We start from the raw sequence: 27,139 nt of genomic DNA on the forward strand, positions 1-27,139 counted from the left end.
GGGATGTATTTCCATAACTCTTGCTGGATTGCCCAGAGATTGTTTATTTTCTAAAAATTTGCATGGCATAAGGTAAATTTCCTTTAAGATATAATATTTAAGAAAAATAGGCTGGGGAGACAGTGTAATGGTTATGCAAAAGATTCTTGCCTGGTGATCTGAGATCCCATGTTTAATCCCCTGAACCACCATTAGTCAGAGTTGAGCAGGGCTCTGGTCTCTCTCTCTCTCTCTCTCTCTGTCTCTATATTTCTCTTTCATTAATAAATACATAAAGAAGGGGCTGGGTGGTGGCGCACCTGGTTGAGCACACATATTACAATAAATACATAAAGAACTTAGCACATTATTTTTTTTTTTGTTTTGTGTTCAGTAATCTCACCTTTGGCCACAGTTCTGAATTACTTGCTTTCTGTTACTAGTAGTCAAGTAGGTTCCAAAGATATGTTCAGTAAATGTGTTGAAAGAGAAAAACCACATTTGTGTAAATTTTATTACAGTATGCTACTATTACAGCTGTTTTCTTATATTGTTAATCTATGTCTCTAATTTTTATAAATTAAACTTTAGCTTGGGTATATGGGTATATATCCTAGTGAATTTCAAGCTTGGTACTATCTAGAGTTTCAGGTATTGATGGCAACCCTAAAACATGTGTTTTGCATTACTGATAAGGTGCTGGGTGGTGGTGCACCTGATTGACCATACATCTCAGCATGTGCAAGGATCCAGGTTCAGGTCCCTGGTCCCCACCTGCAGGAGAGAAGCTTCACACGTGGTAAAGCAGGGCTTTTGGTGTCTTTCTCTCCCTCTGTCTCTACCCCCTCAACTTCCCTGTTCTCTTAAATAAAGGGGTGAGAGAGAATGGCCACCTGGAGTGGTTACTAGCATTACTGAGCCCCAATGATAACCCTGGTGGCAATTAAAAAAAAAAAAGTTAGATAATATGTTTTAATGTTCTGTGTGTTAACTTAGAATTTTGTTATCCATTCCTAGCAGTGTCTCTGTGGCCATGCTAAGAAAGGTATAGAGTAGAGAGAGCCACATTTTTATTTCACATGAGAGCATCTGTATTTTGTTAACGAGTATCCAGAAGTCACCGCTAGTGTTCTGTTTTCTAGGTAGTCAGGTTCCATGGAGGAGCACTTCCTGCTTATGTCATATCTAGCACCCTTCTCGCTTATGGAGGACAGCTGCACTCTCTTTTATCAACAGGTAAGAATGTTCTGTTCCTCGCTGCCTTTCTCCCCAACTCCCTCCCTTCATTGTTTCATCTTTACATTTTTTATCCTACACGTGTGACTAATGATGTCACATCTTTTTTTAAAAAAAGAATTGTATTTATTGCTCTCAAATGTATTGAGGGATGAGGCTCTTAGTTTTACAGCGTCATCAAGAAAATGTCTTAACTTGTTTTGTCCACTTTATACCCACATGCTGGAAGCCTCTTCCTCTGTTGTGAGGACTTAGAGTGGTAGAGGCTCTCAGTGGGTATCATGTTCTCCATTCTGTTCTCGCTGCCTAACTATATAGGGTCAAGCGTTCGGTTCAAAATTTGGACCATGTCAATTAGTTTTTGGAACAGTGAGTGGAATAACTGAGAGTTTAACTAAGGGGCAATCACAGAGCTTTAGACAGGGTTAAGAGAAACCAACAAGAAGTAATAACGGGCCAGGTAAGCAACAGAGCCGTTCATCTGATGCACCTGTGCAGCAGACCACCACCTGCAGGTGGGGAACAGGCTTGAACTTGGGTCCTCACACACAACTGAGTGTGTACTCCACTGGGTACATCACCGCCTTTTCTTCCCACCAGTAACATTTTCAAAGAAGAAGAAGAAAAACGGAGTCTGTGAAAATACAGATGATGAAACTCCAGCCTTGGGTCCCTAAAGGTGTCGCACAAGGGACAGAATGTGTACGCTTATACACATCAGTAATCAGTTATTTTCAGTGCTTCAGTTTCTTTCTTTTTTTTTTTTTTTTCCTCCAGGGTTATTGCTGGGCTCGGTGCCTGCACCATGAATCCACCGCTCCTGGAGGCCATTTTTCCCCCTTTTTGTTGCCCTAGTTGTTGCAGCCTCGTTGCGGTTATTATTGCCATTGTTGACGTTGCTTTGTTGTTGGATAGGACAGAGAGAAATGGAGAGAGGAGGGGAAGACAGAGAGAGAGGGGAGAGAAAGATAGACACCTGCAGACCTGCTTCACCGCCCGTGAAGTGACTCCCCTGCAGGTGGGGAGCCGGGGGCTCGAACCCGGGATCCTTACGCCGGTCCCTGCGCTTTGCGCCACGTGCGCTTAACCCACTGCGCCACCGCCCGACTCCCAAGTGCTTCAGTTTCTGATGCTTCTATTTACCCTGGCTTTTTCTGACATGCATCACATTGCTGTCGCAGATACTGCAGGATATAATACATCTTGTGGATGGTTACTGAAGATTCTGTACTGCATATGATTTCTTCTTTATCTCCAGGCCACTGCTTAGAGTATGTTACGATGTTGGATAAAGAGGCCAAACCTTACAAAGTTGATCCTTTTGTAATCATGATTAAGTTTCTGTTGGGGTAAGTTCTCTTTTCTGTAGTGATTAGCCTAAATTTGTCCCACATCTAAAACACTATTTAGTCCTGAGATGAAGCATAAGTTCTCTTACCAGTATGTCATCGGACTTGAGGGCTCTTTTTTTTCTCCCGGACACAGACCTAACAACTGTATCAGTATTTATTCTAGTAGCATAACCATTTTGAAAGTAATTATTAAATGTGTGTGTATACATACATACACATACGCATATCAGTCTAAACTTAGACTATACCTAATCAGAGCTTCAACAAATAAGTGTGTGTGTGTGTGTGTGTGTGTGTGTGTTTAATGATCTTTGAATAACCAAACATTTGAATACAAACCATTATAAAGTATCATTGAAACAGTGCTGCAGGTCACTTTTACTTACTTCCAAATTCAGTCTGCTCTATTTAGCATTCCATTATTAATTTATCCACCGTGTGTGTGTGTTTAAAAAAAACCATTACTTAGCTCTTTTTTCTTACATCCTTACAACTACCTTTTGGCTTTCAAAGTAAAAAGATAAGTTGTGTGCCCAGGTGCCACCTGTTCACACAAGGGTCAGAAAAGAGCAGCGGTAACGTTGCCGTATTGCTCAAGACTCAGACATTTGGAGGTCAGTAGACATCATTGGAAGATAAATGACTTGTTCTGTACAAATTTACATTTGTTTTTCAATATGATTATAAATTATCATGGAGTGTTTGGCACTCTGATAAGAAATAGCCAAACATCTCATTAAATTTTTGACTCTGTTTTCTTTTGTTCACAGATACAAATGGTTTAAAGAACTGTGGGATTTGTTCTTGCTACCTGAATTAGATGCTATTGTCTTGACTAGTCAAAGTATGTGTTTCCCCCTGATATCCTTGATTCTCTTTCTGTTTGGAACATGCATTGCCTACTGGGGTGGCCTGCTCTCTTCTGCATCTCTGAGGTTACTGTCTTCATTGTGGCTAGTTTTGAAAAGGTAATAAGTTAATGACTAAATTTTTGTTTCTTATAATTAAGAAAAAAACTTCATTTGCTTTCATTGAACTATAACTTCTAATTAAAGATTTATAACAAAATATGGATTAGTGTTCAAATTTGTGCCTTTGTCAAGATTAATTATTCATTGCAGTTAAATACATTTGATTTAAATTTTTCTTTATTATTGGATCGATACAGAGATAAATTAAGAGGGGGGAGATAGAAAGGGAGAGAGACAGACACCTACAGACCTGCTTCACCACTTAGGAAGCTTTCCCCCTGCAGATAGGGGTCAGAGACTTGAACCCGGGTCCTTGGGCACCATAATGTGAGCACTTAACCATGTGCGCCACCGCCTGCCCCTTGATTTTTACCTTCTTTCTTAAGAACTTATTAGAAAACTGACAGATTGCACACAAAATTTCCAATTTATAGCTGTAAGTCTTTCCAAGGAATAAGTATTTTCATGACAACACTTATACATAGATATTGAAGTCTAGGGGCAAGAGGTTTTAACTGAGATGCTTAAGTTCTGTTTGGATAATATACAAAAGAACTCCAAAAGATTGGCTGGAGTTAGTTGTGCTAAAAACCTAAGCTTGCTCTGAGGGTTTTGGTGAACCACAGATCTATCTTGACTACCACTCGTGCTCACCAGGCACGTTAAGTGGGCCGCTGTTACAGGTGCCACCCTTCTCTACCCTCCTGGGGTGTGTCTGACATCGTTGAATGAGATGCCCATATCTTGGCTACTGTGATTGCTGATTTAGTATTTTTGTTTGTTTTCAGAAGTAAAACTAGTGAATCATATAGTGGCCTAATACTTGCTTTTTGTTGTTGGACCTCTATAATGTTTCCATAATAGCTGCACCAGTTTCCATTCCCTACAGTAGTGCACAGGGCTCCCTTTCTGCCTGTTTTCACCAAGATGCATTTCTCGCCTCCGTGACAATAGCTGCTCTGACAGGCATGAGGTGACACTTGATTGTAGTTTTGATTTGCACTGCTCTGGTGATCAGTAACACTGAGCATATTTCATGTGTCTGTTGGTCTTCTGTATGCCTGTATGTGAAAACGTTGATTCAGAATATATCTGTTTAAATAAGATTTACTTACTGCTTTAGTGTGTAAATTCTTACACATTTTGGGTGTTAACTTGACTAGATATATTTGTTGTAAATACTTTCATTTTGTAGTTTGTCTCTTTGTTGTGCCGATGATTTTATTTGCTGTGCAGAAGCTTTTTTTTTTTTTTTTTTTAAGATTTTATTTATTAATGAGAAACATAGGAGGCTCTAGAAAGAGCCAGACATCACTCTGGCCAGGGATTGAACTCAGGACCTCATACTTGAGTCTAGTGTTTTATCCACTGTGCCACCTCCTGAGCCACCAGAAGCTTTTTAGTTTGATGTAGCCTCACTTGTTGATTCTTTTGTTGTCTTTGCTTTTGAAGTCCTGTCCCCAAATGACAGCTAGTCGTGATGTCCGGGAGCTTGATCCCTGGGCTTTCTTTTAGGATTTTTATGGCTGCAGGTCACAAATTCTAGAATTTACTCCATCATTAAGTGTTTTTGTACTAATTAATTGTGTGTGTGTTTCATAATCTGATTTTAATATTTTTGCAAATAACTATAAAGATTTCCTAAAATAATTTCTTGAAAGGTCTTTATTCTACCTTATATTCTTGAATAATTTTTAAATAAATTAGTTGATCATATATGCATAAAAAAGAAAAAATCGTTCCAGGTAGTGGCGCACCTGGTTGAGTGCACATGGTACAGTGCGCAAGGACCTAGGTTCGAGCCCCCAGTCTCCACCTGCAGGGGGAAAGTTTTGCAAGTGGTGAAGCAGAGTTGCAGGTGTCTCCCTGTCTCTCACCCTCTCTATCCCTTCCCTTCCCTCTCGATTTCTGACTTTCTCTACCCAATAAATAAATTAATTAATTTAAAAAATAAAAAAATCTTATTTTCGTATCGATTGAAAATGTCTGCTATAGAGCCTTTGTAGCTCTCTTTAGTAACGTTGTTCCTTGTACAGATGTCAACCATATTGTACGTAAATGGACACATTGTTTTACAGAACTTATAATGGAATATTTGCCACCCGTATTACTTACATTTATTTATTCACTGATGTTAACTAATGATATGCACGTCTGATATATGCATATTAACAAGCAAGAGGGTGGCAGTACTGTCTTAAATGTGACTCTATATCCCACTGTCAACGTGCTTTTAAAAAGTACTGTTCTTGTTTTTCCAGGACCTCTGAACTTCCACAAGATACCAAGACAGCATCCCTAGACTTGCCCTGTCTGACAGCTGTTTTAGTGATAGTTACCTGGACCACGTGTGGAGCCCTTGCTATTCTTCTTACTTACCTCTACTACGTATTCAAGGTATGCCCAACAGTAGTCAGAATGTGTAAAGCTTGTCCGGCAGGATCAACTTCCCTGTAGTATGACTAACAAAAGTTCTTATTGTTGTAATGACCTGTTATATGGCAGGTTTAAGTGTAAAGATTTCTTTCTCATCTTACTTAAAATAGATGTGCCTAGTGCTGCATCCGTCTCTCTTTCACTCTCCCTTCCATTCTTTCTCTCTCTTTCTTTTTCAGTGGTTTTCAAAATTTTTTTTATTATCTTTATTTGATAGACAGCCAGAAATTGAGAGGAAGGGGGGATATAGAGAAGGAAAGAGGCAGAGACACCTGCAACACTGCTTCAGCACTTGGGAAGCTTTCCCTCTGCAGGTGGGGACCAGAGGCTTGAACCTGGGTCTTTGCGCACTGTAATGTGTGTGTGCTTAACCAGGTGTGCCACCACCCAGCCCCTTAGTGTTTTTTTTTTTTAAGTGATTTAGAAGATGATAAGACAATAGGATATAATTCCACACCACTCCCACCACCGGCTTTGTGCCTCGCTCACCCATTGGTGACCACCATAGTTCTCCCAAGGTCATAGTTATGGGTTGACTATATATATATATATAATTTTTTTATTATTCGAGTTTATATATCTCAATTTTATGTATTCCACGTATGAATGAAATTATCCCATAGTTCTTCCTTTTTTGTCTTCCCCCTTAGATAAGAGAAACAGTGCCTCACTTTCTCCAGTGTTCTCGAGAATCTCTTCCCTCTCAGTGATGGTGCAGAAACAAGGGTTCCTTGTCACAAAAGTTATGCATCTTGGTGGAACTGGGGTTAAGAGCCCTCTGGTTATCTTTCCCTAACATTTTCCCTTCTGGGAGTATAGCCAAAATTCTTTCTGGGGTGCAGAAGGTAAGAGTTCTGGCTTCTGTAATTGCTCCTCTACTGGACATAGGTATTGGTAGGAGGATCCATAACCCCAGCCTGTTTCTGTCTTTCCCTACTGGGGCAGGGCTCTGGGGAGATAAGGTTCCAGGACACATAGGTGAGGTTGTCTGCCCAGGGAAGTCAGGATGGCATGATAGTAGCTCTGCAACTTGGTTGCTGAAAGGTGGTAAGATATAAAGCAGAACAAAATGTTCAGGAACCAAAAAGTAGGAATAGTGCCAGTGAGAGTAGGGACCCTAAGGTGGTAAGAGGCTAGGATACCTATTTTGGGTGTGTTCCTATGAGCCCAGGACTGTAGTAATCTTTGCTTGAGCTTGATAACTAACGTAAAGGTGGACTAGAAATACTGTCTGGGAGGATGTTGTCAGAGGATAGTGGAACTTAAAAACTGGGTTAGGGTAGAGAATGGCTTCCAAACTTGAAAAAAATAAGTTAATACAATTAACTGTTTACTATATCAATCTGACCCAGGGCTCATGTGTATTCACATTCAGCACAGGAGCCTGTGTGACCTCTGAGCTGGGAACACTCTAGGCTGCTCTCATTTCAGGACCCGTCTTCCTCAAGTAGCAGAGTAGGTTGATCTGAGTTGGATTAAAAAAAAATTTTTTTTAAAGATCAGGAAGAAGATATACTGTGCTCCATAAAACTTTTTGCTCTTTCAAGTAATGTTAACATTAAAGAAAAGATTTGCTACAGCACTTTTTAATCATATCTCTGTTAGAACATCAGTAGTAAAGTTATAACTTGCAATCTAGGTTTAAGTGGAAACTATTTGATTAGGTACTTTATGGTGTCTTTTTAGGTCTTTCTACTTGCTTGCTGCACTTGACTCACTGCAAACTATTTAGCGCTATTGCTTTCAGGTATATATTTTCCCATAACTTACAGATACATGTGTACATCTGCCCTATCTCATGGGCCCTGGTCTATATCTAGGTTCTGAGGCTTTGTTAGGAAGTGCACCAGTCAAAATGGAGTTGAGGAGTCCTCTGAGCTAGGGAAGGTCTCACCAAAGTAATGAAGCTGGAAGGTTGACATTCCACACCTGACGTCTCTGGACACGATCCAAAGTGAAACATGGTGAGGTGTGGTACTGGCTGCATTGATTAGGTTGGGATCAGCAGATGCAGTATCAGTTGGTATGAACTGAGAGAAGCATGCAGGAAAGAGAACCCCACCTCAGATTCGAGGACTGGGAGAAATATGGGTTTTGTAGAGAATGGGCAAGGTTCCTGCTGTCTTAGGGTTTAAGAAGGCAGTAGATAGTTATTGCTATCACCAAATCATTTGGCAACTGGGTTAACTTTAAAAATTCCATTGTTAGCATTTGCTGTATCATACAAGACCTCACCATGATTTATGTCCTTTTATGCTATTTACCTATAGCTGTATCTTATAAAGTGATGCCACCAGTTGCTTCTATTCTCCCTGGTATAAGCTTATAGATGATTAAATATTTCAAAGAACAAGTCATTATTAGAGATGTATTGTCAATTTGAGTCCGCTGTTAAGATTCAATCTGAAGTTTTATGTGCTTAGATTGAAGGAACATATCCTCAGCTATGGTCTATGCATTTGAGACATTCAATCCATTTTCCCCTCTCATATGAATTAAATAGTCATTTGTGAGACTGAGCTAATAGGAGTGTATATTAACACCATTCCCACCACCAAAGGTCTGTGTCCCTCCCCCTCCCACCCTCCCCCAGTGACGCTGAACATCTACCCTCACCCTCCACCCAGAGATTTTTACTTTGGTGCCATATTCCAAACTCAGTCAGATTCTGCTTTGAGTTTCCCTTTCTGATCTTCTTTCTCAGCTTCTGTTCATGAGTGAGATCATCGCATACTCATCTTTTTCTTTCTGACTTAGCTCACTTAGCATAATTCCTTCTAGCTCCATCCAAGATGGGTCAGAGAAGGTGGGTTCATTGTTCTTAATAGCCATGTAGTATTCCATTGTGTATGTAGACCACAGCTTTCTCAGCCCCTCATCTGTTGTTGGGCACCTGGGTTGCTTCCAGGTATTGGCTCCTACTAATTTTGCTGCTGTGAACATGGGTGTACATATGTCTTTTTGGTTGGGTGTTATGGAGTCCTTAGGATATATCCCTAGGAGAGGAATTACTGGGTCATATGGAAGGTCTCTTTCTGGCTTTAAGACTTTTTGGTGTTTTGTTGTTTTTTTAAAAAAAACTTACTTTTTCATATTTATTTATTTTCTTTACCAGAGCACTGCTCAGCTCTGGCTTATATTGGTGCAGGGGATTGAACCTGGGACTTTGGGGCCTCAGGCCTGAGAGTCTGTTTGCATAGCCATTATGCTGTCTCCCCCGCCCTTTACAGGATTTTCATTGTCACATTTCCCCAAGGTGGGCATCAGTATATTTCACCCTCATCTAAACCATCATCTGTATTTGTTTATTTACTGGGGAATTAATAGCTTACAGTCAACAGTAAAATAAAACACAGTAGTTTATACATGAGTAACATTTCTCAGTGGAAACCCCACTAGGGCCTCCTCTGTCTTCCAGGACCTGGACCCTCCCCACCCCCCAGTCTTACTTTGACGCTACAGTAACTTGGGTCCCCAGCTCCTGTTAGTAACCTGCCCTCCCCACTTCTGAGTCCCTGACCCTGCTCGCGTATATACTCCATTGAGGACTCATTCTGCGTTGTCCTTTGCTTTGTCATTTTGTTAAGCTGAATTTTATTTGTCTAGATTTTTTTTTAAATTTCAGATTACAATGCTTCTCAAATTTTGTCCTTAAAATAAAAGTAAACCTAAACAGAGATTCCCTTTTGCCAGATTGTTCATCTGCAAGCCAGCCTAACAGCTTTTAAAAATGACCCAACTCTGGTAAGTTTTAGTTTTAAAATTCTCTCACTGTAATATGAATTTTTTTAAATATTTATTTATCCCCTTTTGTTGCTCTTGTTGGTTTGTTGTTGTTGTTGATTTGTTGTTGTTAGATAGGATAGAGAGAAATAGAGAGAAGAGGGGAAGACAGAGAGGGACAGAGAAAGATAGACACTTGCAGACCTGCTTCACCGCTTGTGAAGGACTCCCTGCAGGTGGGGAGCCAGGGACTTGAACCGGGAGCCGTACACCAGTCCTTGCACTTTGGGCCACCTGCGCTTAACCCACTGCACTACCACCCGACTTCCCTGTAATATAAATTTTTAATTGTTTAGCATTTTAAAGTTTTTTTTTTTTTTCTTTTTTTTTACCAGAGCTCAGTTCTGGTTTACGGTGGTGCTGGGGATTGAACCTGGCACTTTGGAGCCTCAGGCATGAGAGTCTGTTTGCATAACCATTATGCTATCTATCCCTGCCTGATTTTACAGTTTTTAAACAGGGTTATAGATTTGACTTTAAGACAAGGGAACCTGGGACCAGAAGATAACATAGCATTTTATCAACATTCTTTCATTCCTACTTCCATTTCATTTCTCAAGTTCAATTCTTGGTACCACCATAAGCCAGAGCTGAGCAGTGCTCTGGCTATAAAAAGATAAAGAAATATTTAAGTAGATACAGATTGTCTTAAGTCTAATGTGATCTTTGTCCTCCAAAGACAATTAAACTTTGATCTTTGTCAGATTGTTATACTCATTTCCTTTTGTTGTTATGACCAATTAACTTTTGATTTTTTTTTTTAAAGATTTTATTTATTTATGAGAAAGATAGGAGGAAAGAGAAAGAACCAGACATCACTCTGGCACATGTGCTGCCGGGGATTGAACTCCGGACCTGATGCTAGAGAGTCCAAAGCCCCACCACTGCGCCACCTCCCGGACCACGATTTTTTTTTTTTTTTTAATTGATTTATTTTTACCAGAGCACTGCTCAGCTCTGGCTTATGGTGGTGCGGGGGATTGAACCTGGGACTTTGGAGCCTCAGGCATGAGAGTCTCTTTGCATAACCATTATGCTATCTGCCCCCACCCTACCTTTTGATTTTTATTTCAAGTAGTTACTTAGAGGAAATATAATCAGCATTGGAAATAGCAAGTTAAAAGAATAAAATTTTGATAACTAATAATCACTTTAAAATACTTTAAGATAACTTCAGTATTTTGTGTCACGTTAGTGCTGAATGAAGAGAGATATTTACATTTAGTAATGGAGTATGAGTGTAAACAAAGTAACAGACATAAATTTTATTTCATGTTGCTTTGCAGAACTCTAAGTACAGTAAAAATGAAAAAAAAACTGCCCACCATAAAGATTCCAGAGGACACCGGCTCTGCTTGTCTGCCAGTGACACCGAGGACAGCCTGAACATGCACAGCACCGTGATGAACGTATTCACCTGGATCGTGGTACTGAGCACGCCGTCTCTAGTTTACTGGTTCAAGAATCTTAGGTGTGTGTTGTCTGTATCCTTACAGCTGTCTGTGGTTCAGGCAACAAGTGCATGTATGCCCATACTGCCGCCTGATTCAGCAGTGACCCTCAAAGCCCTTTTTAAGAGGAGGGAGCTGAACTCACATCTTCCCACATCATGAAAGGATAAATTCAGGGAAATATCAACCTTCTGAAATCTGCCTTTCAAAGAGAACATTGTACTTGTAGCTAGACAGACGTGAAAGTACGCTTTACTTCATTGACTTAAGTTATCTATAATGCTAGATGGAGCTTTATGTATTTTTAAATTCATGGTCAGTTCTGTGTTTTCTTCAATAGTAGAAATAATGAAAGAAATAGTTTTCTTTTGTTCCCTACACACTGAACTAAAATAAGTGGTTGCTATTTTACTACTGGAAACTGTCATTTGCCTTACAGCCTGGTAATAATGCTGGGTAGAATGAGAGCATGGGGAATGTCCTCCATGACTGTTTCTGAAACAGGTTATTGGGGATTGTCTAAAAAGAATAGACGCCGCCTCATCCAAAAGTAATACTTGAAGCCTTGTCAGAAATGACGTACAACTTTAAGGCCAACTAAAATTGAGTATTTTTAAGTCAGCAGAACTAGAAAACCTAGAAATGGGTAATAATATTCTGCATTTTCCCCTCATTTTAAAAATTCCACTTCCTCAAAGAAAATGAGGAAAAAAAATAATTGGCTTGTCAGTTTGAATTTTAAAAATGTAAGGGGCAGGGCCAAGCAGTAGCATACCCAGTTTACCACACAGGACCAGGTTCAAGCCCCCACTCCCTCCCTCCCTTTAGCGGGGAAGCTTCACGAGTGGTGAAGCAGGGCTGCACGTGTTTCTTTGCCTCTCACCCTCTGTCTCTCTCCTCTCTCAGTTTTTATCTGTCTTATGAGAGAAGGAAGGAAGGAAAGTAGGTAAGGAAAGGGGCCTCCAGGAGCCACTGATGCTGAGTGCTGGCACTGACCCCCAGCAGAAACCCTTGTGACAAACAAAAACACTTTTTTTAAGTAAGGGACTATTTTGTATATAAACCTTTCTTTTTAAACAAACCAGCTTTGTATAAAATAATTTGTTTTTATAAAAACATTAATTTCATAAACTTTTATATAGAAAATAGGTATCCTGACTTTTCTGACAATTCTAATATTTCAGGCATATACCTACTGAAGGGAAGGGAGAAGTGCTTTCTTGGTGGTTATTTTATTTCCGCCTATGACTTTTGGATGTAATGTTCGTATGTGTCATTGTGTATAAAGCTGATCCAGAGAAAAAATTATTTGTCAAAGATTTCATGAGTTTTTATAGAACTCTGTGTCCATCTCACCACTGGGATGTTTTGAAATCCATTTACTTTGATTGTTTCTGATAATTTTAAATGATCACGTTTGCTTTATTGACTTGCTTCTCTTTGATGTAGGTATTCCTTTAAGCTTAATCCTGATCCGTGTAGACCGTTAGCAGTTATCCTTATTCCAACTATGGTCATTCTTGGAAATACTCATACTGCTTCCATAAAATCCAGGTATAGTAGTTTAATCTTTCTTTTTGTCATATCTGTCCCTGGATTTTATTACCCTTTCCTTTATATTGGAGACAGGACTCCTTATCATAACATGCTTATTATTATAATTTTGACTATTCTTGGGGCTAGGCCGTGGTGCACCTGGTAGAAAACACATGCTGCAATCCACAAGGATCCGGGTTCAAGCCCCTGGTCCCACCTGCAAAAAGGGGGGGAAGCTTCACGATGGAGAAGTGCTGCAGGTGTCTCTCTTCCATTCTCCCCTCTCAATTTCTCTGTCTCTATCCAGTAAAAAAGTAAATAAAAGGGAGTCGGGCGGTAATGCAGCAGTTTAAGCACACATGGCGCAAAGCACAAGGACCAGCATAAGGATCCCGGTTCGAGCCCCCAGCTCCCCACCTGCAGGGGAGGCACTTCACAGGCGGTGAAGCAGGTCTGCAGGTGTCTGTCTGTCTTTCTATCCCCCTCTGTCTTCCCCTCCTCTCTCCATTTCTCTCTGTCCTATCCAACAATGACAACAATAACTACAACAATAAAAAACAAGGGCAACAAAAGGGAATAAATAAATAATATTTTAAAAAATAAAAAAAGCTTTAAAAAAATAAAAAAGTAAATAAAATAATTTTGACTGCTCTTAATGGTAAAAACAATAATAGTAATTAGTAGTAATAATACTGTGGACTGTATGTAATTTAATGTGTTCAGCAAACTAAGTATAGTATAAGTATAGTATACTTATTTCTTGATTTTACTTACTAGAAAATGATTTTTTTTTTCTATAAAAAGTTAGCCTTTGGACTGCAAGGGTAGCATAATACTTATACAAAAAGACTTTCATACCTGACGAACCAAAAGTTGCAGGTTCAGTCTTCACCATCACCATAAACCAGAATTGAGCAGTGCTGTGGTTAAAAAATAATTAATAATAGAGTTTTCAAAAAATTGTTTAAGATTTGCTTCCAAAAGGCATATGAGGAGTGTAAATAGATAGAAAGAGATATAGGTGAAGTATGATGGCCATACTTTGATAATTTTTGAAGCTGGGTGGTAAGTAAAGAAATTCATTTGACTCAAGTAATTAAATAAGCCTTGGGCCAAGGGGGTGACACAGGAATAGTAGTGGCACGCTCGAGGGAAGCCCCAGAGCCCCCAAGTTCAAAACCCAGTACAGCACCATCCTGTGCCAGAGCTGAGCAGTGCTCAGGGGTCTGTCTCACTCTCTCACCCCATCACTCTCCTTCTCTCCTCCCCCCTTCCTCTTCCTCTTCCCCTCTCCCTTTACCTGCTTCTCCCCCTTTAGCGCTCTCTTATCTCTGCTGCTCATGAAAATAAATAAATCTTTTTTAAATTTGTTAATGCTATGTGAATATGATAGCTTTTTCTCTCAAAGCTTCTTATTGTATCTAATATTTTTAGATCCCTGTTGAATACAAGTCACTGAAACCACAAAATTATGGTCAAGGCTAAACTAATATATTGATTAATTTGTTAGGATAAATTTTTGCAGATATAATAACAAATGAAACTCCAACTAGTTTGGTCTTGTTAAAATTTTAAAAGACAAAACAAAATCTTTTTATTGAATAGATACATCTTATTCCTTTTCTTTTTTCTTTTTTTCAACTTTTTTAAAAAATTTATTTCTTTATTGGGGAATTAATGTTTTACATTCAACCGTAAATACAATAGTTTGTACATGCATAACATTCCCCAGTTTCCCATTTAACAATGCAACCCCCGCTATGTCCTTTATCGTCTTTCATGGACTGTATTCTCCCCACACACCCACCCCAGAGTCTTTTACTTTGGTGCAATACGCCAATTCCATTTCAGGTTCTACTTGTGTTTTCTTTTCTGATCTTGTTTTTCAACTTCTGCCTGAGAGTGAGATCATCCCATATTCATCCTTCTGTTTCTGATTTATTTCACTCAACATGATTTTTTTCAAGGTCCATCCAAGATCGGCTGAAAACGGTGAACCATTTTTTACAGCTGAGTAGTATTCCATTGTGTATATAGACCACAGCTTGCTCAGCCACTCATCTGTTGTTGGACACCTGGGTTGCTTCCAGGTTTTGGCTATTACAAATTGTCCTGTCAAGAACATATGTGTACACAGATCTTTTGGGATGGATGTGTTGGGTTCCTTAGGATATATCCCCAGGAGAGGAATTGCAGGATCATAGGGTAGGTCCATTTCTAGCCTTCTGAGAGTTCTCCAGACTGTTCTCCACACATCTTATTCCTTTTCTAACCAAAATGTGACACTGGTCATTTTTTTTAAATTATGGGCAGTAAAATATGTAGAATTTACAGGGGTAGATAGCATGGTAATGCAAAGAGATGCTCATGCCTTAGGCTTCAATGTCCCAGGTTCAATCCCCCATCATAAGCCAGAGCTGAGCAGTATTCTGGCTTAAAAGTAAAAGGGGGAAAAAAAAAATTCACTTCACCTGAAACAATCATTGCAGTTAAATTAATTATGTAGAATTCACTTTACCTGAAACTTATGTCACCTGGTACTATCATTTCAGTTTAATTATATAGAATTTACTTCACCAGAAACCATGTCAGTTAAATTAATTGTGTAGAACTTACTTCATCTGATGCCGTCATTGCAGACCTGTGTAAACTCTCCCACTTTTGCCGACAGTGTAGTTTATAACACCGTCTCCCCCTCTCTTGACAGTAAACTGTTGAGGGCTGTGTCCCACTGTCCACTTCCTCTGGCTGTGAGTGTGATAGCGTTTGGATCCACGCACCTGTACAGGGCGCCCTGCTTTGTCTTCATCTCTCTTCTGCTCCACGCACTATGCAACTTCGTGTAAGGCTGGACTCAAGAAATGATGAAGACGCAGTAGTAAGTGATTCGCAGACCGTCAGCATGGACAGCCAGATCCTTGGGAAAGACTCATCTATTTTTACAATGCAGACTATAGGAAACTCACTTTACAGTGCTTGAGGAAAGTACATAAAGAGTGGGTCTATTTTATGGTAGGACTTCTGTGTACTCGTCATTTCTGAAGATTAGGAAAGGAGTGTGGTGGCCACTGTCTTTGGAGACTCCTGCAGTCTCAGCGAGCCTGCTTGATTCACCTTAGCAGGGGCCTTCTAAATTCTCAGCAGATACATTGTCCTTTGTAACTTCACCTCAAACTTTCTGCTCATTCCATCAAACTTTTCTCTGGAAAAGTGACTTTGTATTTGCTACTGTGTTCGTGTTGATAAGTCTTACAATGTTGATCTGATCCACATCTGTTTGGTTCCTCAGAATTGAAATGGCCACTAAACACTTTGGGTCAGTTTTTGTAACTAGAGTGAGCAAAATAGAACTTTTGTTGTCTTACATCTATGAAAATATATATATTTTTAATTCAAAGATGCCATTTATTCTTGATGACTAGTGCACGACTTTTTTTTTTTTTACTTGAGAGCTTTATTGAGTAATGGTTTTGCGGTGTAGTCTTTTTTCAACCACTCCCATCACCAAAGGTCAATGGAGTATTACTCAGTAATAAAAAAGATGATATGTATCCTTTGGGATAAACTGGATAGACTTGGAGAAGATGATGCTTAGTCAAGCAAGTCAGGAGGTGAAGGACAACTATAGGATGGTTTCACTCATGCAGAATGGAGAGAATCGACATACGAACACGGGGACATGTTAGCCTATATCCCAGAGTGTGGGAGAGCTGTAGGGTTCTCTCTGCTGACCTTTGGTGACCAGTGCAAGAGGGTGGCTGAAAACACCAAGTTCAAAGCTTAATGACATTTTCTCGTCGCTTTTCAAACACTAGTTTTATTTTGTATTTTTGGTGAATTTCAAAAGCCTATTAAAAGATCTATTAATATATTGTTAAACGAAACTTTTCGTATTTTCTATCTGACATTGGAGCCATTGATTTGTTCAGTCTGCACACCACTCTGATCCATGGCCCATGGTTTCCAGAAGTGCCTCAGGTCATGACAGATTCTTAAGTAACTAAATGCTAGTCCTCAGAAAAAAAAGAAAAAACAAACTTTATCTTTAAGTTCGCACAATTTACTACTGTGAGTAAGAATGGCAGCATGATTAGGTGTTGTGCCGCATTTTCTGTTCAAAATCATATTACTAATGGAATAACGTTAGTAAGGTAACACACTTACCTTCTTAGTAGCATAAATATAAACACCTGAAACTGGAGGCTCTTAGCCCCTAGGCTTGCCAGTGGTTAAGTTGCCTCGATGAGTCCAGTTATTGACAGGTAATGGGTTGATATTTCTGTTGGGTTTCATATTTCAGCCCACTTTTTATACTACCAGATAAAAATATAGATAGTAGAGCTAAACAGGTAGAGTGAGCTCAGGCTGCTGTAAACCTGACTCATAGAGCTGGGGGGGGGGGGTTGCTGTGAACACCCCAGACCTCTCAAGTCCAGTTATTCACAGCTGCACCTGTGAACCTGCATCCCTGTCGCGATGCAGGGCACCACAGCACTTTGTCTGCACCTGGTCGCACTCCAGCTCTCAGCTGTTCCTGCCTCGCACCAACTGCCTCCAGAGTCACCCTCTGCTCTGCGCACTTGCTCTTCAGGGCCTTGCCTTGGTTCGGCATCTAAGAGGATCTCATGATCTCTATGGCTGTTCATTTGTTCCATTCCATTATTGTCTCTCTCAGCCTCAGAACTACTGTTCAGTGTTCATACTCTTACTGGGGCTGTGATAGAAAGTGATAACAACAGTAGACAGGGAAGACATACCAGGAACATCCTTGTTTCAGAGAGAAGTAGAAAAATAGACAAAATACAAAATATTTGTGTGCCCTGTACCTGAAAGGAGACAGAAATTACTGGATTGTCCTTTTTTTTTTTTCTCCCCAGAGCACTGAGCAGCTCTGGTTTATGGTGGTGCAGGGGATTGAACCTGGGACTTCAGAGCCTCAGGCATGAGAGTCTCTTTGCATAACCATTATGCTGTCTACCCCTACCCTGGATTGTACATTTGTCACATGACATACTGCCATATGTGTTTAAGGCCACTTCAGCCTGTTTATACTCAGTTTTGTTTTTTTAATTTTTTTTTTTTTTTAATTTTTTTTTTTATTTATTTTATTTTATTTATTTATTCCCTTTTGTTGCCCTTGTTGTTTTATTGTTGTAGTTATTATTGTTGTTATCGTCATTGTTGGATAGGACAGAGAGAAATGGAGAGAGGAGGGGAAGACAGAGAGGAGGAGAGAAAGATAGACACCTGCAGACCTGCTTCACCACCTGTGAAGCGACTCCCCTGCAGGTGGGGAGCCGGGGTTCGAACCGGGATCCTTATGCCGGTCCTTGTGCTTTGCGCCACCTGCGCTTAACCCGCTGCGCTACAGCCCGACTCCCCTGTTTTTTTAATTTTTATTTATTTTCCTCTTTTTTGTTGCCCTTGTTTATTGTTGTTGTCGTTATTATTACTGTTGTTATTGATGTTGTTGTTAGGACAGAGAGAAATGGAGAGAGGAGGAGAAGACAGGAGGAGAGAAAGACAGACACCTGTAGACCTGCTTCACCACTTGTGGAGTGACCCCCCTGCAGGTGAGGAGCCAGGGGCTCGAACCCTGATCTTTAGGCCGGCCCATGTGCTTTGCGCCACATGTGCTTAACCCACTGTGCTACCATCTGACTCCCTCAGCTTCGATACACATATTTTTTTCAGATTGGCTATAATTTTTCTTAGGTGTAATTATATTAGTTACAGGTGTACAACAGTCTCAACATTTTTATACACAGCTAAATGAACAGCACGATAAATATAATTCTTTACATCACCTTGCATAGTTAAAAAAAATACTGTGTTAATCTTTATGATCTACTCTCACATGATGTATTTTTTCACAGATAATACAGTTGTATTTCTACAATACAATTATTATATTGTATTTAAAATAGTTGTATTTCTACAATAAAGATGTCTTAACTATTTCTAAATTTGAACAAAAAGAACTTCAGGAATGTCACTGGTTTGAATGTGCAGCTGCCAGCCATGACCACTGTGTGGTCTAATCTCTCTGTTCACTAGGCAGTGCTGCTCAGGGTGAAATGCAGCAAGCAGATGTCTCCTCTGTGACTGGTGATCTGCTTTGTAAAGCAGCGTGTGTGACAGGGGTGTTCTCATTAAACGTTTTCATGTGAGTGTAATCATAAAGATACAAAAGTTTTATATATTCCAGAAGAATGATTCACTTTAGAACTATAAAGTGATAGTAATCATGTTATAAATAACCATAAGTTGGATATTTGGCCATTATATTGATATATATATATTTTATACATACAAGTATCCATACATAATTACATTTGGGCAGGCTTTTATTCCCCGACCAGGGCCATTGCTGGAATGCCTAGTGCCGGCACTAGGAATCCACTGCTTCAGGCGGCCATTCCCTCCCCCCCCTTTTTTTCTTTCTATTTTATTTGATAGGACAGAGAGAAATTGAGAGAGGTGGGGGAGAGAGAGAGAGAGAGACCCCTGCAGACCTGCTTTACTGCTTGTGAAGCTTCCCTCCTGCAGGCGGGGAGCAGGGGTGGGTCCTGGCACTAATGTGCCAGGTCATCTTGGCAGGGTCTTCATCAAGCCCTGACCTACTTTAAATTCAGATAACTATGTGAGACAAAAATGTAGGCTGCATCTGAAGATTAGTGACATGATTACTTGTTGAACTTGACATAGTTTCTGTCAGGCTTACATGCAGGTGAAACAGTATGGCTTTATTAATGATGCCAAGTGAAATTTTGGCAGTTGGGATTATATGACTCACTAAGTTGCTACTCTGAGCTCTGCTCTCATAAGATTTGTATTCAGAATATGTTGGATTTTGACTAAGTTTGTGCTCATAGAAATTACTCTTGGGGCTGGGGGACAGTTGACCCGCTAGAGCTCAATACTTCACGGTGTGCAAAGAACCTGGCTCACATGAGAGCCTGCAGTAGGAGACTCTTCACAGGAATGTCATCTCTCCTCTTTCTCTATCCCTCCACCCCTCCTACCTGTTTCTTTCCTGCACTGCCACTCCCTCTACTCAGGTTAAAATGAATAAAAAGAATCCAGGAACAGAGGGATTGTATAGACACAAAGCTATAGTAGGCATGGGGGGAGGGGGAGCCTTGTGAATCCTACTTTTAACAATTAAGTTATCTAGTGATCAGTAGATAGCTTCCTAGGTATGAAACACACTGATTACACCTAGGTATGAAACACACTCCTGTCTGTCTAAAGCTTCCTTTGAAGTTCCTATTGGGGCCAGGTGGTAGCGCACCTGTTACAATGTGCAAGGGCCTGGCTTTTAGTGAAGCAGGGCTGCAGGTGTCTCTATCATTCCCTTCCCTCTCAATTTCTGGCTGTCTCTAATAAATGAATAAATATAATAAATTTTTTTTAAGAATTTCTTTTTTAAAAAAAAGTGCCTTCCCAGGTGAAGTTACTATTAAAATTTGGTATAGGACCAAATAATTTTTCTGGATTTTTATGCTGCTCTTTTCTTAATTTTAAGAACAGAATAAAATTTGGAAATAGAATGTTATTCCATTAGTAGTGTAAATGTAATAGGACACCTGAATTGACGGCATCTGCCGTTCAAATATCTGATGACCGTCTAAATGCATTTTGATCACAGTTGTCAGTGGCTGAAATTTTTAAATCAAGTACATTACTTTCTCAAAATGTTTGACACATTAAGCTGCCAAAAATGACTATCTTGCTGCCAATTAGCCAGTTAATTTCTGATGATTTTATATGGGAGGGAGAGAGGGTGTGTGTGTTAGAATGTGTACCCATTCTGTACCTTGTATTTTGAGCACCTATAAAACGTAACTTTTGGTGTATTTTGATTACTTAATATAAGTTTGCATATCTGAATCCTAAAAGTAGCCATGTTTGAAAAGTTCCTATGCTTATTTTGTTATTTTGGGTTTGGGGTATTTATATAGTGAAGTAACTTGTAAGAGATGTATAGAGACAGCAGATAGAAGCTGTTCCAACGCCGAAACGTTTGGTGCTTCATGCTGCACTTGTTTCTTACTGGACTTCTTATGGTTGTTTTGTTTGGGTTGTTTTGTTTTGTTTTATTTTTGCTTGAATTTGTTTTTAGGAAAAAGGACATTTGAATTTTCAAGCATAAAACTTTACATTGGAAAATATAGCTATTCAAATGGTTAGCAAAAGACATTTTGCCAACAAAGCTAAGTAAAACTGTAAAATACCTCCAGATATTTGTGCCAGTGAACTTTGTTAGGATGTTGAGAATAAAGCTAACATAATCCTTCGGTATTTTTTTTCTAGGACTTTAGTTATATAACACATTAAAACTTATGCCCCATACCTTAATCTTTCTTTGAAAATACATAAGCTTACACTGCTCACTAGTCTCATTTCTGCAACGGTATTCTCTGGTCGTACCGGATAAAAGTGTAGTCAGTAATTGCCAGCAGTGGTGATATTAGTAAGTAAGGTTGTCTTGCTTCAGATTCATTCTTTGACTTAAAACTAAATTGCTTTTCACTCCTATTGTCTTAGCACACGTGCCTGTGGTTTATGTGACTGGAAGGTTGCTGTGGAGTTGCTTCTGTTCTCTGCATGCTTCCACTCACCCCCTTAAGAAAGTCTTGTGGTTCAGTGTCACTGCTTCTCTTCCCAGAAATGTTGATGCAGTTTCGCACCAGCAAACCGCCCAGTAAAGAGGCCGTAGGGAGCCGGTCACTAAACCGCTTGGCCTTGACTGAATAATAATTACCCTACTTTCTGGTGGGAGCTGTAGATGATCTTAGTAAAAAGGTGGTGTATAAAACCTGAAAAGTCAGTAGACTTTTTGTTTTGGAGTGAGTTTGTCCTTTGTGTTGAATAGCTTTTATGCTAAGTTGAGCAATTCTGTATTTAATATAATCATGCTTTCTACATAAACATGCTTCTGTTGGAATACTGATAGAAAAAAACCTTTTTCTCCACTGAGGAGAGAGGAAAAACTTCAAACTTGAGTGTGCTGTGTACTTACATTTTTTAAAAAAGTATAAGAGTGTGTTACTCTGAAGTGATTGTATTGTAGTTTCTAAAATTTGTGACTGACTGTAAATGTATCAGTGTACCCGTGAGAAACCAGACCAAAATTTAATTCATCTTTCCACTGTGACCTTGAACTTAGTCATTTGTAATGATACAGATTGTGCCTTAAATGTTGAAGGAAGGCCCTGCAACTTGTAAGTCTATATATGATCATGAAATCAGCCCCAAACCTTTCGTTTGAAGTCTTCAGAGACTTAAGAGTTGGCCGGCATTTCATTTACTGTTTGCAGAACTGTTGTTCTAGAGACCTCCTTTACTTTCTAGCCTTCCCATTTAAAATCCAAGTTGATGTAGGCTTCAAACACTTAGAAAATTTAAGTTCAGGGGCCAAGCGTTGGTGCACCTGGTTAAGTGCACACAGTACAGTGAGCAAGGACCCAGGTTCAAGCCCCTGGTCCCCACCTAGATGGGGGAAGCTTCACGAGTGGTGAAGCAGGGCTGCAGGTATCTCTCTCTCCCTCCCTCCCTCCCTCTCTCTCTCTCTCTCTCTCTCTCTCTCCCCTCTTTCTCCTCACCCCCTCTCAATTTCTATCCAAAATAAATAAATTTATTAAATAAATAAAATGTGCTATATATAAATATAAAATAAAAACTAAGTTCAAGTAGAGCTGAAAATAAATTCATTTTAGTAGAGGATGGTAGCACTTCTTCAGAGCTGATTACAGATGGAAAAATTAATCTTCAAGTGTAATTTTTTTTTGTTTTCCCTTGGAAAATTAGGCTTTTATTTAAATAAAATAACCTCAATGTACTCAATAATTATTTCTCAGTAATAATTATTTCTCAGTACTAATTATTTCTCAGTAAGACAAGAATTGGTTTTGTGGAAAATGTATAGTAAGAATACATGCCTTGGGGGTCTGGTGGTGGCACACCGGGTTATGCGCACATAGTACAAAGCACAAGGACCCAAGCAAGGATCCTGGCTGGAGCCCCTGGCTCCCCACCTGTAGAGGGGTCGCTTCCCAAGTGGTGATGCAGGTCTGCAGGTATCTTTCTCTCTCCCTGTCTGTTCCCCCCTCCCCTCTCAATTTCTATCTGTCCTGTCCACTAAAATGGGGGAAAATGACCACCAGCAGCAGTAGATTCATAGTGCAGGCACTGAGCCCGTGATAATCCTGGAGGCAGAGAAAAAAAAAAATGCCTTTCCTTAAAACATAGTCAAACTGAAATGCTGGCCAGCATCACTATGTAGTAAAATATATACCTGTCACCCCTATCAGATCTTATATGATAATTACAAGTTTATAGGGGACAAGTCTTGTGTTTTCACATAGATTCAATAATCATTTATTTTCAAAATGACTATTTCCCCTGCAGAAAACAGTGTGTAGAAACAATATTTAAGGACACAAAGGAACTTGTCCTGCAGTTATGCGAAAAACAGTTGCAGATCTTTCCATTTAAGCATGCATGATCTCCTGCACTCGTTCAGTGTGAGGTACTATAAATAAATGCACTTAGTGGACGTGTGTGTGTTTGGCATAATCTCCAGCACTTGTTCAGTGTGAGGTACTATAAATGCACTTAGTGGAAGTGTGTGTATTTTTGTATGGTATGACTACATTTTAACTTGTAATTCACAAAAAGTGCTATTTACTGTGCTCTGTGGAGTGTGGTGACTATTTTTAACCTGTGTTTCGACATTATGGTTCAACAAGTGGATTTTTGCCTTCAGTCTCTGCTCAGGTATTAATGTGTGGCAAACTTTGGTGCTTTGTAATTGTCATAATCTGGTGTTTCGAGTGCACAACAATAAATCTGATGAACAAGAATGTGCTGCAGTAGTGTGTACTGTTTTGTGTCCCAGGACTAATGCCGTGATAACTTGAGGGCTGTGTGTGCAGCAGCTTGAATGCCTGAGTGTGGGGCATGGTGCGCGTGCTGGTGCATCCTAAGCAAGTCCTGGAAACAGGTCAGTTCACTCCCCAGCTGGGCATTTTGTAGCTGGCCCCTCACAGCTGTATGGACATTCCTTGTTCTGTGCTTAATAATTATGTTTCAGAGGTCATGCTTTGCTCTTTGTTTGTGCTTTCTTCCTAACAAAGTAAAATTTTGTTGGGGGAAACAAAATCTGCATATGACATAAATACATACATACTTCATATATACATATAAGAACTCTTTGAGGGAGTCGGACTGTAGCGCAGCGGGTTAAGCGCAGGTGGCACAAAGCACAAGGACCGGCATAAAGACCCCAGTTCGAACCCCGGCTCCCCACCTGCAGGGGAGTTGCTTCACAGGCGGTGAAGCAGGTCTGCAGGTGTCTATCTTTCCTCCTCTCTGTCTTCCCCTCCTCTCTCCATTTCTCTCTGTCCTATCCAACAACGACTACAACAATAAAACAAGGGCAACGAAAGGGAATAAATAAATAAAATAAATATTAAAAAAAAACACTGTTTAAAAAAAAAAAAAGAACTCTTTGTTCTAAGTTTATATTCATTTTTTATAGAAACAATGAAAAACAGTAAAGGGGAAACGGGGGCTGGGCTAAGCGCACATAGCACTTGGCAGTGTCCCCAGTGCAGGTGGGGAGCGGGGGCTGGGTCTTTGTGCACGGCGATAGGTTTACTTAGCTGGGCGCACCACTGCCCAGTCCCCCTAGATGAACATCTTTCCCCCTTTTATTCTAGGAGAGTGAGGACTAAAGAGTTGGTCTTCCTCTTAGTTTCTTTCCCTCACAGCCTGGAGACATTGGGGGTGGGGGAGCTGTTTCCCTGCAGTAGGTTTCTGTGGGCTACTTTAACCCGTCCCACCCTGCTGTTCCCCCACACGCCCACTGACAGTGCTGTTATTCTTCCTCAGGGCAGTCCCCCTCTTTCGGGTCCTGAACTGTCACCTCCATCCTGCTTGTCCTCCCTGGCCTTTCACAGACAGGCACCGTGACTAAGTGGTAGTCTCCCCATGTCTTGTCTCTTGACTGTAGCTGCATACTGAGCTGCATCCCCATTCCTCATTCCTTTATTCCTTCCAAATGTACTTTCAAATCCAAGCCATTTAAGTCAGACATACTTGACTAGAAGTTACTAGTTCCCAAGACATCAGGCTCCCAGGCTGATTTAAGCAAGGTGGAGAGACGGCTCACCGGGTGGGGTCAAGCCCACTCACTACACGGGAGGCCATGGCCTCAGAAGCAGCATTGGGACTGCGGAGTCTTTTCTCTCCACTGGAAAGAAAAGCATGATAGGTAGAGAAATGGTTACAAGGTGGAAAAAAGAACTAGCACAGAAGGTGGGAAGCACTTCTGTTAAGGGGGTCGATACAGTATGTCATAACAACACAATACATAATAATACAAGGGACTTGTCATCACATGGACCAGGGTTCAAATTCTGCCTCTACTGAAGTAGTGCTCCCTTACCCACATCTTTATTTTTGAGGTTTCAGGCAGTGTTAGTATTTAGAGGAAATTCAGAGAAAGACTTCAGCTTTCTAGCGCACGAGAGAGTCGAAAAATGTAACACATAGACGGTAGAGCAAATGGTTAAATTAAGAAAAAAAAAATCAGTTAAGCGCACGTGGCGCAAAGCACAAGGACCGGCGTAAGGATCCCGGTTCCAGCCCCCGGCTCCCCACCTGCAGGGGAGTCGCTTCACAGGTGGTGAAGCAGGTCTGCAGGTGTCTGTCTTTCTCTCCCCCTCTCTGTCTTCCCCTCCTCTGTTTCTCTGTCCTGTCTAACAATGACATCAATAACAACAACAATAATAAAACAAGGGCAACAAGATGGAATAAATATTTTTTTTTAATTTAAAAAATGAAATCAGTAGATCTACGGCCAAATTATTTTCGAAAGGAAAAAATCAGTAAAGGAAATAAATTACTTTTTAAGAAAATGGATCTGATTTTCACATTTTTATTTTAGGACAGAGAAATTGGGGATAAAGAGGGGAAGAGACACCAGCAGAACTGCTTCAGTTGTCAAGTGTCCCCTGCAGGTGGGGTGGCGGGGCTTTGTGCTTGGTGACAGGTGTATTCAACCAGGTGTGCCACTGCCTGGCCCCAGCAGTGAGACTTCGAATGGGAATTGAGGGGAATGACTTGCATTAAGAGAAAAAAATCGAAGCATCCAATAGCACAGCTTATATACAGGATACTGGATACTGTACAGCAAACCCTAACAAAAGGACTTTTCAAAGTTAACCCAATTACCAAATAATGTGATGATAACATTAACTATCCATTGTCTTTTTGAACCCTAAGACAGCAGGAACCTCACATTTCCACTATAGAGCCCCTACTTCCCCCAGTCCTGGCACCCTTGGATAGGGCCCACTTTCCCGTATGCCTCTCCCAATCCAAACCAAATAATATTGCATCTGCCGATCACAACCTAACCAACGCAACGATTGCCACCTCAACATGCTTCACCTCAGACTGTATCCAGAGACTTCACGTGTGGAATGACAACCCTTCAGCTTCATTACTCGGGTGAGACCTTTCCTTTCATAGTATTCTCTAATTCCATCCCAGGTGGTTCACTTTCTAACAAAGTCCCATAACCTAGATATGTACCAGTTTCTGTGAGAGAGAGCATATGTTCACACGTGTCCATAAACTACTGCAAAATATATACCTGAAAGCAGAAGTGCACTAGAGTTTGCAGTGAGTACCTCCCTAACACTTCCTCTCCACTATTCCAAGCTTGCAATCATATCCATGATTGCCCAACAATTTGTTTGGCTTCGTATGTTAACTCTCTTTTCAGTCACCAGGTTCCAGATGTCATCAGGATGCCGGCCAGGCTTCCCTGGACTGAAGACCCCACCAATGTGTCCTGGAGCTCCGCTTCCCCAGAGAGAGGCAGACTGGGAGTATGGACCGACCTGTTAACGCCCATGTTCAGCGGGGAAGCAATTACAGAAGCCAGACCTTCTACCTTCTGTAACCCACAATGACCCTGGGTCCATACTCCCAGAGGGATAGAGAATGGGAAGCTATCAGGGGAGGGGGTGGGTTATGGAGATTGGGCGGTGGGAATTGTGTGGAGTTGTACCCCTCCTACCCTGTGGTTTTGTTCATTAATCCTTAAATAAAAAATTTAAAAAAAAAAGAAAAAAATCATTTAAAATGATTTCATTTTTCCCCAACTCCATGTTCCTACTCATGACCACAGAGTGTGAGCTCAGATCTACAGGGATGCAGAGGTCACACAGGCTCCTAAGTTGAATATGAGCCCAAGATCACATCAAATCGGGTTTACAGTCAACAATATTTATACCCCTTCCCCATATTTGAGAGCTACTCACTTCCCTGATCCAGCTTTCTGGTCCTTTTTCCAGCCATGACATCATCTCCCCAGACA

The 27,139-nt window shown here is 40.4% G+C and overlaps 1 protein-coding gene and 1 long non-coding RNA gene across 4 annotated transcripts in view; both read left to right on the top strand.

Moving 5' to 3' along the window:
• Positions 1-24,862, top strand: part of PGAP1 (post-GPI attachment to proteins inositol deacylase 1) — a 71,500-nt gene extending 46,638 nt beyond the window's left edge. Inside the window, exons 20-27 of one of the 3 annotated variants that reach the window (XM_060177531.1) lie at positions 1,122-1,215; positions 2,474-2,564; positions 3,338-3,535; positions 5,800-5,935; positions 9,668-9,718; positions 11,044-11,228; positions 12,658-12,762; positions 24,643-24,862. In XM_060177531.1, coding sequence (XP_060033514.1) covers positions 1,122-1,215; positions 2,474-2,564; positions 3,338-3,535; positions 5,800-5,935; positions 9,668-9,718; positions 11,044-11,228; positions 12,658-12,762; positions 24,643-24,727 — 945 coding nt within the window. In that variant the 3' untranslated portion in view covers positions 24,728-24,862. Of the gene's footprint in view, positions 1-1,121; positions 1,216-2,473; positions 2,565-3,337; positions 3,536-5,799; positions 5,936-9,667; positions 9,719-11,043; positions 11,229-12,657; positions 12,763-12,891; positions 13,063-15,451; positions 16,630-24,642 lie in introns of those variants that run through there. The other 2 variants (XM_060177530.1, XM_060177532.1) reach the window with 2 other exon arrangements.
• Positions 20,115-23,612, top strand: LOC132534227 (uncharacterized). Its single transcript, XR_009545895.1, has 2 exons — positions 20,115-23,278; positions 23,350-23,612. It is a non-coding gene; the product is annotated as an uncharacterized LOC132534227 (long non-coding RNA).
• Positions 24,863-27,139: the final 2,277 nt, after the last annotated feature.

Source organism: Erinaceus europaeus, chromosome 18 (genome assembly GCF_950295315.1).
Source record: "Erinaceus europaeus chromosome 18, mEriEur2.1, whole genome shotgun sequence".
NCBI lineage: Eukaryota > Metazoa > Chordata > Mammalia > Eulipotyphla > Erinaceidae > Erinaceus > Erinaceus europaeus.